The sequence below is a fragment of the Misgurnus anguillicaudatus genome, chromosome 24, assembly GCF_027580225.2.
Source record: "Misgurnus anguillicaudatus chromosome 24, ASM2758022v2, whole genome shotgun sequence".
NCBI classification, from domain to species: domain Eukaryota; kingdom Metazoa; phylum Chordata; class Actinopteri; order Cypriniformes; family Cobitidae; genus Misgurnus; species Misgurnus anguillicaudatus.
In genome coordinates, this window is record NC_073360.2 from 45,475,001 (window position 1) to 45,492,722 (window position 17,722).

The 17,722-nt window shown below is 39.7% G+C and overlaps 1 protein-coding gene across 4 annotated transcripts in view; it reads right to left on the reverse strand.

Annotated features, from left to right (window-relative positions):
• LOC129438751 (cGMP-dependent 3',5'-cyclic phosphodiesterase) overlaps positions 1-17,722 on the reverse strand; it is a 123,583-nt gene that overhangs the window by 90,028 nt on the left and 15,833 nt on the right. The window contains exon 1 of one of the 4 annotated variants that reach the window (XM_073862661.1): positions 4,699-4,776. The exons of 2 other annotated variants lie outside the window; for them this stretch is intronic. In XM_073862661.1, the coding sequence (XP_073718762.1) occupies positions 4,699-4,760 (62 nt within the window). In that variant the 5' untranslated portion in view covers positions 4,761-4,776. Of the gene's footprint in view, positions 1-4,698; positions 4,777-17,722 lie in introns of those variants that run through there. One more of the 4 variants, XM_073862665.1, reaches the window with a different exon arrangement.

Below are 17,722 nucleotides of genomic sequence, written 5' to 3' on the forward strand. Positions count from 1 at the left end.
TCTCTATTGACTGGAGGAAGGCTTATATTATTGATGTTCATCATGGTCCTAAAACCCTTTGTGTTGTTAATCTTAATATCCTGGAAAAGTTCAACATAAGAATTCTTTGAGGTTTATTTCATCCTTCCTGTTTACAGCATGTCAGTTTTATGTAATATGGTGTTATGGCTGTGAAGTACTCCAGATATTCTGACTCATTTCTCAGATCTTATTCTGAGGAAGTTGTACTCGAGTGAATTATGTTTGTAAATCTTTCCTGCTGCTAAAAATTTCACTGACTTAACAAATTATGCTGCAGATTATTTTCATATGTTTAGATTTGAAATGTAATCCTTTGTTACTATAGCTGAGAACAAGGATTGGGCAAAAATCGCATGCGTTCAGTAAAGCCATTTCCGTGATTAGAAGTAAATCGCCATCAGCTGCTTTCAGATGGAGCGGCATTTACTACACAAAACCGTAGTTCACCGAGAAGCTAGGCAAAATCGCATATATTATCGGAGTCGATTTTCCTGGAGTATGAACACCATTTTTCCTAGTTTTTCTGTGAACTATGGCTCTGTGTAGTAAGTGCAGCTCCATCTGAAAGCAGCTGATGGCGATTTACTACTAATCAAGGAACCGGCTTTACTGATGAAACGTGCATGAGAATCACAGATGATTTTTTTGCACAGCCCTACTGAGAACTTATTTTTTTATATCTTGGAAATACACTGTTAATATCTTAGAATATGTTTGTTTTGTAGCACTGAGATTTTTCCTTGAATGTTATTCGGATGTGAAGCAGAATTAAATGCTGAAATCTAAATAAGGGAATTTGCCTAATAATAATTCAAGGTGTTCATTGATTCCCAGAGATGAAAGAGGCTTGTGCAGTTATTCAATCTTTTATCTGGAATGAATGATCACACGCAGAGGGATATTGATCAAAGGCTCCGATATACACATCACAATTAAGGCAACAAAACAGAAATGATTATTATACTAGAGAACCCGAGCTCTGAGGAGATCAACCTGCTGAGATTGACAGATCCTGTAGCCTGTAAACATATCCCATATATCATTATCTCATTCCATCTCATCTGATCCCATCTCATCCCATATCATCTCATCCCATATCATCATCTCATCCCATCTCATCTGATCCCATATCATCTTATCCCATCTGATCCCATATCATTCCATTCCATATCATCTCATCCCATATTATCATCTCATCCCATATAATCTCATCCCATCTCAATCCATCTCATCCAATCCAATCTTATCCCATCCAATCTCTTCCCATCTCATTCAATCCCATGTCATCTCATCCCATATTATCATCTCATCCCATTTCAATCCATCTCATCTAATCTCATTTCATCCCACATTATCATTTCATCTCATTTCATCTCATTCAATCCAATCTTATCCCATATCATCTTATCCCATCTCATACAATTTCATCTCATCCCAGCTCATCCCATCTCATACAATTTCATCTCATCCCAGCTCATCCTATCTCATCTTATTCCATCTCATAGCATCTCATCCCATATTATGATCTCATCCCATCTCATCTTATTTTATCTCATCTCATCTAATCTCATCCCATCTCATCCCATCCCATCCCATCCCATCCCATCCCATCTCAACTCATCTCATCTCATCTCAACTCATCTCAACTCATCTCAACTCATCTCAACTCATCTCAACTCATCTCATCTCATCTCATCCATCCATCCATTCCATCCCATGTCATCTTATCCCACATTATCATCTCATCCGATTTTATTCCATCTCATCCAATCTCATTTCATTCCATATTATCATCCCATCTCATCCCATCTTATCCAATCCAATCTTATCCCACCCCATGTTATCCCATTCAATCTCATCCCATCCAATCTCATCCCATCTTATCCCATCTCATCCCATTTTATTTCATCTCATATCATCTCATCCCATCTCATCTCATCCTATCACAGGTCGTCTTATCCAATCTCACCTCATTCCATCTCATCACATCTCATCCCAACTCATCTCATTCCATCACATATCATTCCATCTCATCTTATCCCATCTCATTCCATCGTCCCATTTCATCCCATCACATATATCATCCTATCTCATCTCATTCCATATCATCCCATCCCATATCGTCTAATCCTATCCCATATACCTCATCCCATCCCATCTCATATCATCTCATTTCATTCCATCTCATCTTATCCCATCTCATTCCATCGTCCCATTTCATCCCATCACATATATCATCCTATCTCATCTCATTCCATATCATCCCATCACATATCGTCTTCTCCTATCCCATATATCTCATCCCATCTCATATCATCTCATTTCATTCCATCTCATCCGATCTCATCTCATTCCATCTCATTCTATCTTCCCATTTCATCCCATCTTATCTCATTTCATATCATCCCATCACATATCGTCTTATCCTAGCCCATATATCTCATCCCATCTCATATCATCTCATTCCATCTCATCTTATCCCATTTCATTCCATCGTCCCATTTCATCCCATCACATCTTATCCTATCTCATTCCATCTCATCTTATCCCATCCCATCTCATCTTATCCCATCTCGTCTAAGCCCATCTTATTCCATCTCATCTTATTCCATCTCATCTTATCCCATCTCATTGCATCGTCCTATCTCATGTTATCTCATCCCATCTCATATCATCTTATACCATCTCATCCTATCCCATGTTGTCTTATCCCATCTCACCTTATTCCATCTCATCCCATCCCATCTTTTCTCATCCCATTTCATCTCATCTCATTCCATCTCATCTTATCCCATCTCTTTCCATCGTCCCATTTCATCCCATCACATATATCATCCTACAGGGTATCTCATCTCATTCCATATATCTCATCCCATCTCATATCATCTCATTTCATATCGTCTTATCCCATCTCATCTCATCTCATTCCATCTCATCCCATCTCATTTTATCCCATCTTATCCCATCTCATCTTGACCCATCTCATCTTGGCCCATCTCATCTTGGCCCATCTCCTCTTAGCCCATCTTATCCCATCCCATCTCATCTTATCCCATCTCATTCTATCGTCCCATCCCATGTTATCTCATCCCATCCCATATCGTATTATCCTATCCCATTTATCTCATCCCATCTCATTTCATATCATCCCATCTCATCCCATCTCATCTCATCTCATCTCATCTCATCTCATTCCATCTCATCTCATTCCATTGTCTCATCCCATCTCATCTGATCAAGCTCTGTTCCATTCAGAGTTCAGCTGCTGAGTGTATTGATCTCTGAGTCTTTTACTGCAGATTTAAGAGTCAGAAAGCTTCACTGTTATCTGTCCGCAGGGAGAGTCGTTCTGTTAAACATCTCTACTGAAGAAATAAAGTCACTGAGATAACTGAATGTTCATTTTCAGCTGGAGTTTTTCTCTATTTGACAGACACACTGAAGTCCTAACAGACAGGATCAATGTTTCCTCCGAGGACTGAATCATTATGATCGAATCCCTCAGGGATGTGAAACCACCAGCATGTGAAAGAATTACTCAGACACTTTAAGAGCAAAATCACTCAAGCATATAAATTATTGCCCATTTCTGATCTGTCAATAACTGACAAAACTCTAAACTAAGCATCTGTGTGTATGAATGTCCTGTGAGCACTTAAAATCAGGGGACATATAGATCAATATTACTATAAAGATCTGCATTTATGAGCTTACAGCACCCCAGAGAATACAGCAGACCACACACACACACACACACACACACACACACACACACAAAATGGTTTCATTTAACAGTTGGTTTAATCAAGACTGCACTCTCACACTGAACAGCAACCAGTAATTATACCAGCACATTACACACACACACACACACACACACACACACACACACACACACACACACACACACACACACACACACACACACACACACACACACACACACACACACACACACACACACAAAGAGACAGAGAAAGAAAAGCACTGCCAACAAACGTTGATTCTTTGTGATTCAAATAAATAATCACAGAACACTGAATTATTCAAACTTAATATTTCAGCATGTCACAAATGTATTATTTAAACTACAAGCTGCTTCATTACACATCTAATAATTAAGACACACACACACACCATCAGCATGACTACACATTGAAATGACAGACTTCATCTGAAACACAACATCTTATGTTTTAATTCTTCTAGAAAGATTCTGCACTTTTGGAAATGAGTCAGCAGACAAAAACATTAAAGACATAAAGTCTACATACAATTACAGCCCCAACTCATTTCTTTATGCAGATATATGGGGCATGTTGTCACACTTTTTCCTCAAATAAATATTTCTCAGGACAGATTTAGAAATGTTCTGAGTCTAAATCTTCTTCTAATGTTTGCTTATTGTGTTTCATTTACAGAACAGCTACGACAAAAACATGACTTTTAGTTTGGAGGAATGTCTGCTAATTTAAGAAAGTTTTGCGGTAACCATTCAAAACCACTGCTAAAAAACAAGCTTTTAACCCACCACTAACCCACAGCCTAACATAAACCACCGGCTTTACTCCATTACATCTAAACCTACAATTATAATGTTGAAAAAATACATTTATATTAGATTAGATTCATACTTCTACAAACAGAGACATGAAAATATAAAGAAAAACTACTTACTGCGACATTAAAGAGATGAGCGACCACCACACACACACAAACACACACACATACACATACATACACACTTCACTAAAGTCACGAGATTGAGCTACTTCAGTATGTGTGTGTGACAGAGAGAGAGAGAGAGAGAGAGAGAGAGAGAGAGAGGAAGCCCTTCTGGTGACCTAGAGACTAGAAAGGAAACGGCTCATCTTTACACACACATGAACACACACACACACATTTTTACTACAGTAAAACACCAGAGTAAATCTGAGAGTTATAAACATGAAAGATGTAGACGAGTGAGGGAGACAGGTGGCACAGTGACCATCCTGACCCTGTCAATCATCTCCATGACAACATCATAACCCGGAAATAGACACACACACACCCCTCTGTGCATTTGTGGTAACCTTATAATGATGTCATACAAATGTTCATGTTTAGAATGACATCACAGATATAAGATGAATATGTTTGTTACAGCACAACAGATCAGTGATCAGAGAAACATCAAAATCATTCAGCTGCTGTTACTGGACACTAAAACTCAACTCACCCACATGAAATCACAAATTAATAATTGCTGAAAAAACAGATGATGATAATAATAATTGTGTGATTGTTGCTAAGTAACCACGAGCGGACATTAAAGAGCTTCAGAGAGACAGATTGAGTCGATCTCAAATATGTCTTTATAACAATCAGAGAGACAGATGGTAAAATAACCTTGATTTACACGTGTGTGTGTTTAGTCTTACTGACTGTGTGCTTGTGTGAAATTAAACAAATAAAACATCAGATCAGAGAGATTTAAACTGAAGACAGAGAGAAATGAACCGATGACGCACACGTAAAGATCGTCTAAATAAAAGAATGATGGAGAAGAAGAAAGAGACAAACTGAGAAAGAGTGTAAATTGTGAACATCATCAGATGTGCTGTAAATCTCAGGTCTGTTCTCACACAGCACAGTCAAAACATTAAAAAGCAATTAATCAAATACATGTTGAGAAGAGAAAAGACATTAAGAGTAGTTAATATAATAGATTATAACAGATGATTATATATAGCTACTACATAAAATAGACATCTTAAAGGGATAGTTCAACCAAATATTAAAATTCTGTCATCATTTTCTCATCATGATGTTATTCTAAATCTGTATGAATTAATTTTTTCATGATGGACACAAATTAAGAAATTTTAATGAAAGCTCCCATAACACAAACTGTTTCTGCTCATGTCATGTTAATCTTGAGAAGCTACGTATAGAATAGTAGGGCTGTAACGCGTGTCCCATTAAAAATGCCTGTCTGAAATCGATTCTGAATCGCAAGGCTGCGATTCTTTGTTTCATGCGCAGCTTGTGCGTGTAATACAGCATTTGGTCAGTAGAAAGTAGTTGTCAATCTAAAATCATTATGAGTCTGAGTCGTTTATAACGTGCATTTAAAAAAGCAACACTCGTTAAACAAAATCATTCAAAATATTCTTAATTATCATGAAAATACCTGAAACAATTTGAAGAACTGCGATATAAATATTCTTCTAGACATTTCCTGTGGCACAAAGGGAGTTTCTGCACGAGAGCGCCCTCTGGCTTTTGGATGTAGTGATGGGTGATTTCGAAGCACGCTTCATGAGGCTTCGAAACATTTACAAATCTTTTTTTCGAATCATTGGTTCGGAGCTTGTTTCAAACTGGCTAAAGTCATGTGATTTTAGCAAACGAGGCTTCATTACATCATAACTGTTTCGAAACGTTTCCAAAATCCGACGATTCACCACTAGGGGGAGTTGATCACAAATGACCAGTGTCTAATATGGTTAGCTGAACTCGGGTGAGTTTTATTATAATAGTTCATAAAACATTCATCCTTCTGACTAATAACACTACCTTTTTTTTAGTTTTTGTTTATAGACAGAACTTGACAGAATTAACAGTTTATAGACAGAGTTAATGACAAAAATGTGCAGAATTAAAAAGGGGAATTCATTTTAATGATTTGTTTGCAATAAATAAAACTAAAATCACAGAATACACTTTTTATTATGTCTTAATTAAATAAAATAAATTATTTTTCCTAAAAACGTATTTTTAGAACAATCTTGCTATTATTTTGTAAAAAATGAAAAATGTTTGGAAAGATCTTGCTGCTTTTACACTATTTTGACCAGCAGGTGTTGCCAGCGTGTATGCGGTTTCAAATGCTTTGAAAAACTGAATCAATTTGCGAAGCATTTGGTTCAATTAATTTGAAGATTCGAAAAGCTTCATTTCTCCCATCACTATTGGTATGTGCTGGGATTTCACCGTAGTTCATAAAAATTAATTTATTGAGAAATCGTTATAGCCCTACAGAGTACAATTACTTCTTTCATATCTCTGAAGAGTCTTGAGTTTTATCAATTTATAAAAGACAGATCAGCTCTAGCGATTCTTTCCAATAACGTATGAAAAAGTTTGGAAGGAGGAGTTACGAGCTGCAGGAGGAGCGAGTCAGGAGTCAACAGTTTATACAATTCTCACTGGATAACTGATGATTCACTACATGTTTGTGTCATTTATATAATACGCACTTACGCGCCAATTTCCAACATAACACACAAGTTGACCAGGTTGGGACTTTTTTTAACGAAATCCACCGTTAAACAAACACACATGCAAAACTCGCAGATACCCCGGATAAACAAACTATATCCATTGTTTCCATAATGCTGGCTTTCTTCTCCTTACATCCAAGAACACACTTCTACTTCCATGCCATTGTTAAGTCTTGATATAAAACAAAACGGTCACATGAAGTGATGTCCTCGGCTCTTGCTTTCCGCTGATTGACGTGTGGGTGTGCTTTTACGGTACGTATGTCTTAATCCTGATACACAAGATGTACCGCTGAAATACAGCTGGACCCCTCCTTTAATGATAGTGAGCACACATCTGGTGGAAACCATTGACTTTCATAGTAGGAAAAACAAATATGATTGAAGTCAATGCCTACAATCTGCTGTGTGCTTACCATCATATATCAAAATATCTTCTTTTGTGTTCATCAGAACTATCACTTTAATAGAAGTAAAATCTCACTGAGTCTCATCCAATTAAAAAGCTGTTGAGTCGAGAAGAAAGTGAGGTGAAAACCAGAGGAGAGAAGGAGGAGAAACCAAGGAGCATCTCAGTGACACCTGCTGACACATCTAATCATGTCCTGATACACCTGTGACACTTCATACTGTGCGTGTGTGCAAGCGTGCGCGTGTGTGCATGTGCGATTAAATATCTCCTCATGATCAGAGGAATCTGTCCATACATCTGCTTTAAAGGTGCAGTGTGTAATTTTTAGAAGGATCTCTTGACAGAAATGCAAAATAATATACAAAACTATATGATCAGGGGTGTATAAAGACCTTTCATAACGAACTGTTATGTTTTTATTACCTTAGAATGAGACGTTTAATCTACATACAACGAGGGTCCCCTTACATGGAAGTCGCCATTTTGTGCCGCCATGTTTCTACAGAAGCCCTTAACGGACAAACTTTTTTCTCCGACAATGACATGTTTTTCCAGTGGCGGCTACTGTAGCTTCTCTATGTGTTTCAAAAGTGAGGGGTGAGGAGTGGACTGAGCCGTTGATTGCAATTCGCAACCTCTCGACTGGATGCTGCTAAAATGTACATACTGCACCTTTAAGAAAGTTCACTTCATTTACAGACAACCACATCAATAAATTTCTCTCTCTCTCTCTCTCTCTCTCGAACCGAAATGCATCTTTTATTCACAGTCATATATTTCCCATCATGCACTGCTGCAGAAAGACATCAGTTTCCCATTTGCATGTTTTACATCTTAAAATGATTTAATCCCTACACACAAACCCACACTTACAGAAGAGGCAATCATGTCTTATTACTGTCACTGCAGGAAACACTTTACAACAACAACAACACAAACGCACACACACTTCTATACGGTCAAACACACACAAGCAGACTCACATGTGAGACCAAATGCTATCTGTAAATCTGTCAATCACTGAAGCACTGCTTTATATACAGTACTAAAGATACTGAACTCTATTCATGATGGAGTGACAAACACACACATACACGTCTAAAGAGATTTCACATCAATTACTGCTAAAGTTAAAATAATGCTACATTATCATCGCACACACACACACACACACACACACACACACACACACACACACACACACACACACACACACACACACACACACAAGATTGTAGTGCACACAAACCTGTTGATTCATGCAGAGACTCTAATGCACACTGACATCTAGTGGACATACAACACACCACACCACACACATCACATCACAAAACACACACACACACACACACACACACACACACACACACACACACATCACACACACACACAGCATGCTGACAGACACAAATATTGATTTAGATCAGATCTTGTATTCCTGAAGCTCAATGAGTAAACACACACACAGATAAAAATGTACTGTAAGTCAGTTTGAATAAAGCGTCTGCCAAATGCATAAATATAAATGTCATTGTAAATATTTAATCACTGATACTGACAGCATTTATATTCAAACTACACAGTCTAAATCATCTTTTACAGGTTTAGCCACAGCTTTACCAGGACAACATATCTGCGGGTAAGAGATTGAAGGATTTTGTTTATTAGTTGTTGGTATTTGGGCTGTGAATATTCATTAGGCTGCTTTTGGCTTTAATATGCGGATCTGGCAACCCTGCATTTCACTATTACTTTGGGAAGTGATCTTCCAAATATGGTAAGGGGCGTCACATTTCCATTTACGTGCTTGAGGATAGCTGACCAATCAGAAACATGGCATCTCGTTATGCAGAAGACTCGCAACTCTGCTGACTGTTCAAACAAAATGATGCAAATTCAGTGTTGAGATGTCTTGAAGATATTAAAGCCTCCAATTTCTTAAAGGTGGGGTGCATGATCTCTTAAAGCCAATGTTGACATTTAAAATCACCTAAATAAACACGTCCCTACCCCAATAGAATCTGGACCTTCTTTTGATAGACCCGCCCCACACATACGCAACAATGTAGGTTAGTAGACACGCTCCTGACTGCTGATTGGCTACAAGTGTGTTTTGGTACTTAGCCGGACTCCCTTTTCCAAAGCGTTTTTTCAAAAATCATGCACCCCTGCCTTTAAAGTTTAATGAAGAAAAAACAAAATCATATTATTTTGACATGGTGGTACAATTAATACCCCTGACGTAGGTCCGGTTGACTTAAAGTCTGTAAAAAACTTATGGAGGGTGACTTTAAATTATTTTGTTAGTTAAATTGAGTTTTTATCAGCTAAGGCAATTATCTAAAGTTAATTTATTTTTATCTTTTACAGATTTTTAAAGGTCATTCATGCTTTTATATCATCTGCCTGGACTACTGTAAAGCTTTTATGCAGGCACTGGTGAGACATCTCTAACACGTCTGCAGAGGATACAAAACACGGCCGCACGCTTATTAACAAGGACACGCAAGCGAGAACTCATTACACACATATTGGCTTCCCTTCACTGGTTGCTCGTTCATTTTAGAATTGATTTTACTGTAGTTTTAATTTATGAAATGATATTGCTCCTAAATATCTTCCAGATCTAATACAGCCATATGCTGAGAAAACGACTTTTAGTCTCCCCTAATGCGAGATTAAACATTGAAACTCTGGAATACATTTCCTTTGAATAGTCAGACACAAACACTTTCTGTTTATAAATCTCAATTAAAAACGTATTTGTACAGTATGACATAACACTACTTTTTATCAGTATTGTTATTAATCAGTACTGTATTATTGTGTTTTTATGCTGTATGTACAGCACTTTGGTGAACACCTGCTGTTCTTAAAAAGTGCTCTATAAATAAACGTTGATTTGAATTGGAGCACAGAGCGCTTTCTCAGAACAATCAGGGCATTACAGAAAGGCGGGGGGATAGAGGAGCAATAATACCATATGGTTTGTGGAAAATAATGATTTTTTTTAACTTTACACTGCGTAAAAACATTGCATTATACCAAATATACAAAATAATATGCTTTTTAGTAAGGTCATATGGGACCTTGAAAGGTGAAACACTGTCCAGACCGGGTGTGCCTCATAAGTCTTGGAAAGTGAAGCCGCTGGCTCTTTGATCGCCCCCTGGTGGCTGGCTGCAGTACAAGTCATAACCCCGCCCTCTCCATTCAAACTAATGGGACTCTGCTCTAAATAGTAAAATTATTGACACTTCCAATAAAATTTTCTGAAAGATGGTTTTGATCCTTTAAGGTAGTTGATATTACTCTGATATATGTTTAAAGGCGCTCTAAGTGAATTCGCGCGTTTTAGACCATAAAATTTTTTTTGTTACATACAGCAAACATCTCCTCACTATCTGTTTGCTGCCTGTCCGCTGATCAAACTGTAAAAAAAACCGCGATCTCTGTAGATAGCCCAGGCTCCACAAACTTCAATATAAACACAGTGGCCAAACCTGCACCGCGAAACAAAACAAAGTGTTCTAACCAATAAACGCCAATAAGGATTTGGGGGTTGGGTTTGGGCGCGTTCATGAAAGCACAGAAGGGAGGGGGAGGAGTTAACTACACTCAGTTTGTTTGAAAACACATTTCAAAAATCAACACACCGATTTCACTTAGAACGCCTTTAAGTGTTCATTTTTGTGCTACGTTTCATTTTAGCTAGTAATCTGATGCTATAGGGGCCGTGTCGTTATGATTGCGTGGTTGAATTGGTCATGCGAGCGTTTGGGCGGAAGTTTCATACTGCGGCTCCACCTCTGGCTCCAAACTGACGTTTTTACGTTACATGGCGACGACCATTGTCGGACATTTTTGGCTTCAATTCATTATGGTGCGTTTACACCGACCGCGGTAGAGGCATAAAGCGCGAGTGATTTCAATGTTAAGTCAATGTGCAGACGCGTTGATGCGCGTCAGGAGGCCCTGCGGTGCGGAAGGGCGCTCGGCGCAGAGCGGAAGACGCGTTTCCGCCTCAAAGGCGCGAATTGAGCGTTGTGCGCGGTACACGCGAATGGTGCTTTTGTGCATTTTGCGGTTCACGCGAATTTGCGGCTGAAGCCCGAGTTGAAAAATTTGAACTTTGGCGGACTTTCGCGCCGCGTTAACCAATCAGGAGCCTGCCTGCTGCTGTGGTGGCAGCCCCGCCCGGAGTCAGTCACTCAAGCAGTCACTTGAAGCTATATGACACAAGTTGTTATTTCTATAGAGGAGACAGGAATAAAAAGGACCTCGCTTGGAAGAGTGTCAGTAAGGACTTTGGGCAACCTGGTAAGTTGTAATACACACTTCACTTTTGAGTAACGTGCCGTTTATCGACCCGCACCGTTTATTTTCCCCCTATAGTAAGGTTACCCAATACAAACTGGTAACTCTCTTGATAAATGCACATGTAACATCAGTCATCTTGCCAACAGACACTCGCACAGCAGTTGCCCCTCCCACAAGAAGCGGATTTTGCTTCGGACGCGCGTCAAATGCTTGCTTTTTCCGCGCGTGTACTCCGCTCTACACGCGCGAATGCATTCAAAGTGTTCAAGCGGCAAACTAGGCGCGGTAGGCGCGATTTTGGCGCCCAAAACGCGTTTGGTGTAAACTCAGCAGTACAATGGAGGGAGGCGACGTCGCATCGTCCATCTTTTTTTACAGTCTATGGTCCAGAGCGGGTGTACATCATAAGTCTTGAAAAGTGAAGCCGCTGGCCTTTGATTGCCCCCTTGTGGCTGACTGCAGTATAAGTCATAAAAAAATGATTTACTCTTCTTATAAAATTTTCTGAAAGATGGTTTTGTTCCTTTAAGGTAGTTGTGTTTACGCTGATATATGTTTAATTGTTCATTATTGTGGTAAGTTTCATTTTAGGTAGTAATTTGATGCTATAGAAATGGGGCGTGTCGTTATGATTGGTGCGGTTGAATTGCTTGTGCGAGCGTTTGGGTGTAAGTTTGATCCTGCAGCTTTGCCTCTGGCTCCACGGACAATTTCTTCTGCGCATGCCTTGGCTCCAAACTGAAGTTTTTACGTAACATGGCAGCGCCCACAATTGGATATTTATGGTTTCAATTCATTACAATGGAAGGAAGCGACGTCGCGTCGTCCATCTTTTTTTTAAGTCTATGACACACCCTTATAAAAATATTATTATTTATAAGAAACCAGGGTCAATAATGATGAAACCAATTACTTTAAAGTTACTATTTCATAGCTAAAAAAACATAATTTTGTGTATTTGGTATAATATAATGTGTTTGCATGGTTTACGGTTAAAAAACACATAATTTTCCACGTATCGTACATTTTTGTACTTCCAGATTTCACTTTCTTCCTGAAACAAATGATTTGAAAAGCTCCTGATTGGCCCTGATTGGCCAGCTAATCTGTATGTTGTGATTGGCCTGAATACCTCTGACATCAACAGGAAATGTGATGCTCCTTACCATGTTTAAAAGATTCGGTTGCTAATAGGAGTTAACTTACAGGCTGTGAGTGAAAGCGGGAGGAATTATGATAATATCGATCTTTACTACATCACCAATACCAGGTTGATGGGGCGGCAGTGGCCTAGATGTTCATGTAGGTTGTCTACAAACCGGAAGGTTGGTGGTTCAATCCCCGGCTCCACCGGACCAAATGTCGAGGTGTCCTTGAGCAAGACACCTAAGGGCCGATTCACACCGGCTGCGTGGCGTGTGAGTCTTAGCTGCGTGGCGTGTCTGTTTTTATTTAGGCTCCCATGTTAGCAGGTTGACAGTTCACACCGCCTGCATGACACGCACGTCTCAGGTGTGGCTCGAGCCGTGCCGAAAATGCGTGCATGCTAGGAATAGGACTGACGCGTATTTTTCACGCCACACGCAAGCGTCTTGGAAGCGTTTCCAGGCATAATATATGTCACCTATAGCAACAGCAGATCGTTAGCGCTGCGTCAGGCACGCATCTGGTATGTACAGACACAAAAAACGCGACTGAGCCGCCACGCAGCCGGTGTGAATCGGCCCTAACCCCAATTGCTCCCGACGAGCTGGCTGGCGCCTTGCATGGCTGACACCGCCGTCGGTGTATAAATGTGTGAATGAATGGGTGAATGTGAGGCTAATTGTAAAGCGCTTTGGATGGCCATAGGTCTGTTAAAAGCACTATATAAATACAGTCCATTTACCATTTTACCATTTACAATCCATGTGTTTGTTCACATCGTTTACATGAACTAATACACACACACCAAAGGAAATGTAAAATTGTGAATCAGACAATAGGTGCTCTTTAAACACACAAGTACAGTAAAGTGTATGTTCGGTTAACTCTGAGATCTGGTGCGTCTGTGAGAGGTGTAGGTTTAAGCCTAACAATGAAAACACATCTGTCACGAGAGGAAGTTTACTGTACTAGAAACACAAACAGTTTTTATGAGCCGAGTAAAGTCTCCTCGTATCCTCGTGCTGTCTCTGACTGTGTGTGCCGATCTCCTGAACATTGAGCATTGACTGATGACTGGAGTTTATAATCCCTCTATCTCTCCACTGCAGCTCCGCTGAACCTCGCCTGGGATTTTGGGAATATTTTCATGCAGGTTTTATTAAAAAATATTCAAAAATAATTCTGTCTCACCTCAGGGAACTTCAACGGTTTCAAAAACACTGACTGCACATGTTCACAGAAAATAAACCCACTGATGCTCATCATGACAGAGTCTCTCTCTCTCTCTCTCTCTCTCTCTCTCTCTCTCTCTCTCTCTCTCTCTCTCTCTCTCTCTCTCTCTCTCTCTCTCTCTCATCAGGAAATCCTAAGAGCAGATTGTGAGAGTTTAAAGCAACGTTTTTCTCTGTCTTTGAACTCGGTCTCATTGAGATTTGACTGAGGACAGAATACTGAACGGCAGAGAAATGTGCCCTTAATAGGCTGAACATTTAAATGTTATCGCTTAAAGCCCAGAGATCGCCGAAATGAACATTTGAACCAAGCTCCACAGGCTTCACAGAAAAACCTTTAGACCACATTCCCTCGTGTTTGCTTCTGCCAGGACAACAATGAAATTTCTTTCATCTTCAACAGATAAAATCACAAAACAACGACAGGTTTTATCTCAGCTCAAATGAAAACAACACAATTCTTTCAACCAAATGCATAAACTTATGGAAGAACAATGAAACTTTTGGTTAACTTTTGGACTAACAGTGCATCAGTATTTGTGTTCACTGAGTTCGATCCCATAACCTTTGCACAATGCTTTACCATTGAGCTATACAGGATACTGTATATGCAGAACGTTCATGTGTCTTGTTGCAGACAATGTCTGTGTTTTTAAAGTTATTCACCACAATCTCCCTGCGACATTTTTTTATTATTGTAATTAAATGTGTTTACTCTGTCTCATCTACTGACGGTTGTCATAGAGACTGATGCTGATGCTGAGCTCCACATGACCATCCCTAAAAAACAAACAGCTTATATCTTATGGAGGGATGTGATTGATAACAATGTTATTATGAAATGCAAAGGTCAATAATACATCACTGACCCAAACAAATGTCATCTCAGTCTCATATGACACATTCACAGCCGAAATAGCCTATAGTCTCCATGAAAAATCACCATGGCCTTCACAGCACTTATGTGTCTCCACGGTAACAGCTTCAGACAGGAAGTGATGTCTTTTGATTTCTATTCAAATCTAAATCTAAATCGTTAAATGCTTTGTCACTCTTTGTTATATGCATGCATGCGTGTGTTGTATGGTGTTATTTCTTCCTGGAGGTGAGTAAAGTATAAAAATAGATATTTATATCCTTGCATGCATTCAGACCTGCTGCATTTGTTATTCTCTCACAGATGCGTTGTTGCTGTGACAGCTTCAGTCAGTAATAATCACTTCAAACTGATGGATTTATCCAGAACAATGGAGTTATGATGTAAACACACTTCATCTAGTGCTGGACAGACAACGGCACATTCACACCACATGTTCATAACGACCCCTGAAGGAGTTAAAGACCTCCAGACCATCATCTCTACTGACAGATTCACGTCCACTGAAAAGAAAAATTACCAGCTCACTGCTTAAGACAAACACAATGATATAAATATACATGTGATGCAAAAGCCTCTAAATGCCGCCTCTGTCAAAAATACAATGATAAATGATATTAACCCAATGCCCTCGGCACTTATTATACGTTCATTAGACACTTTCACATCAAATCTGCTTTCTCTGCCAACATTTTTTATGATTTTCACAAAAGTTGAATGCTTTCCAGAAAATGTTTTTCTTTAAATACAGTGAGTTCTCCCACTTAGAAATCATGGAGCGGTCTGAAATTGTCATCGTAGGTGCATGTCCACTGTGAGAGACATAATCTAAAAAAAATCCAGAAATCACAATGTATGATTTTTAACTATTTATTTGTATTATACAGCTGCACTGTTAGTCTGTCTTTAAAATGTCCACCTCCACTCCATTTATTATCCTAAACTAGATGCACCTGTTAGCTGCATAAAGACACCTGTCCACCCCATACAATCAGTAAGAATCCAACTACTAACATGGCCAAGACCAAAGAGCTGTCCAAAAACACTAGAGACAAAATTGTACACCTCCACAGGGCTGGAAAGGGCTACGGGAAATTGGCAAGTAGCTTGGTGAAAAAAGGTCCACTGCTGGAGCAATCATTAGAAAATGGAAGAAGCTAAACATGACCGTCAATCTCCCTCGGGCCGGGGCTCCATACAAGATCTCACCTCGTGGGGTCTCAATGATCCTAACTAAGAAAGGCGAGAAATCAGCCCAGAACTACACGGGAGGAGCTGCTCAATGACCCGAAAAGATCTGGGAACACCGTTTCCAAAGTAACTGTTGGTAATACACTAAGACGTCATGGTTTGAAATCATGCATGGCACGGAGGGTTCCCCTGCTTAAACCAGCACATGTCCAGGACCGTCTTAAGAAAACCATCCATACTGTGAAGCAAGGGGGTGGTAGCATCATGCTTATGGGGTGTTTTTCTGCACATGGAACAGGGTATTTTTTATGATTTTCACAAGTTTCACAAAATGCCTTTCAAAATATAAACATACAAATACACTCGCCTAAAGGATTATTAGGAACACGGTTCAATTTCTCATTAATGCAATTATCTAATCAACCAATCGCATGGCAGTTGCTTCAATGCATTTAGGGGTGTGGTCCTGGTCAAGACAATCTCCTGAACTCCAAACTGAATGTCAGAATGGGAAAGAAAGGTGATTTAAGCAATTTTGAGCGTGGCATGGTTGTTGGTGCCAGACGGTCTGGTCTGATTATTTCACAATCTGCTCACTTATTGGGATTTTCACGCACAACCATTTCAAGGGTTTACAAAGAATGGTGTGAAAAGGGAAAAGCATCCAGTATGCGGCAGTTCTGTGGGTGAAACTGCCTTGTTGATGCGAGATGTCAGAGAAGAATGAGAAGACTGATTCAAGCTGATAGAAGAGCAACTTTGACTGAAATAACCACTCGTTACAACCGAGGTATGCAGCAAAGCATTTGCGAAGCCACAATGCGCACAACCTTGAGGCAGATGGGCTACAACAGCAGAAGACCCCACCGGGTACCACTCATCTCCACTACAAATAGGAAAAAGAGGCTACAATTTGCACAAGCTCACCAAAATTGGACAGTTGAAGACTGGAAAAATGTTGTCTCGATTTCTGTTGATACATTCAGATGGTAGAGTCAGAATTTGTCGTGAACAGAATGAGAACATGGATCCATCATGCCTTGTTACCACTGTGCAGGCTGGTGGTGGTGGTGTAATGGTGTGGGGGATGTTTTCTTGGCACACTTTAGGCCCCTTAGTGCCAATTGGGCATCATTTAAATGCCACGGCCTACCTGAGCATTGTTTCTGACCATGTCCATCCCTTTATGACCACCATGTACTCATCCTCTGATGGCTACTTCCAGCAGGATAATGCACCATGTCACAAAGCTCCA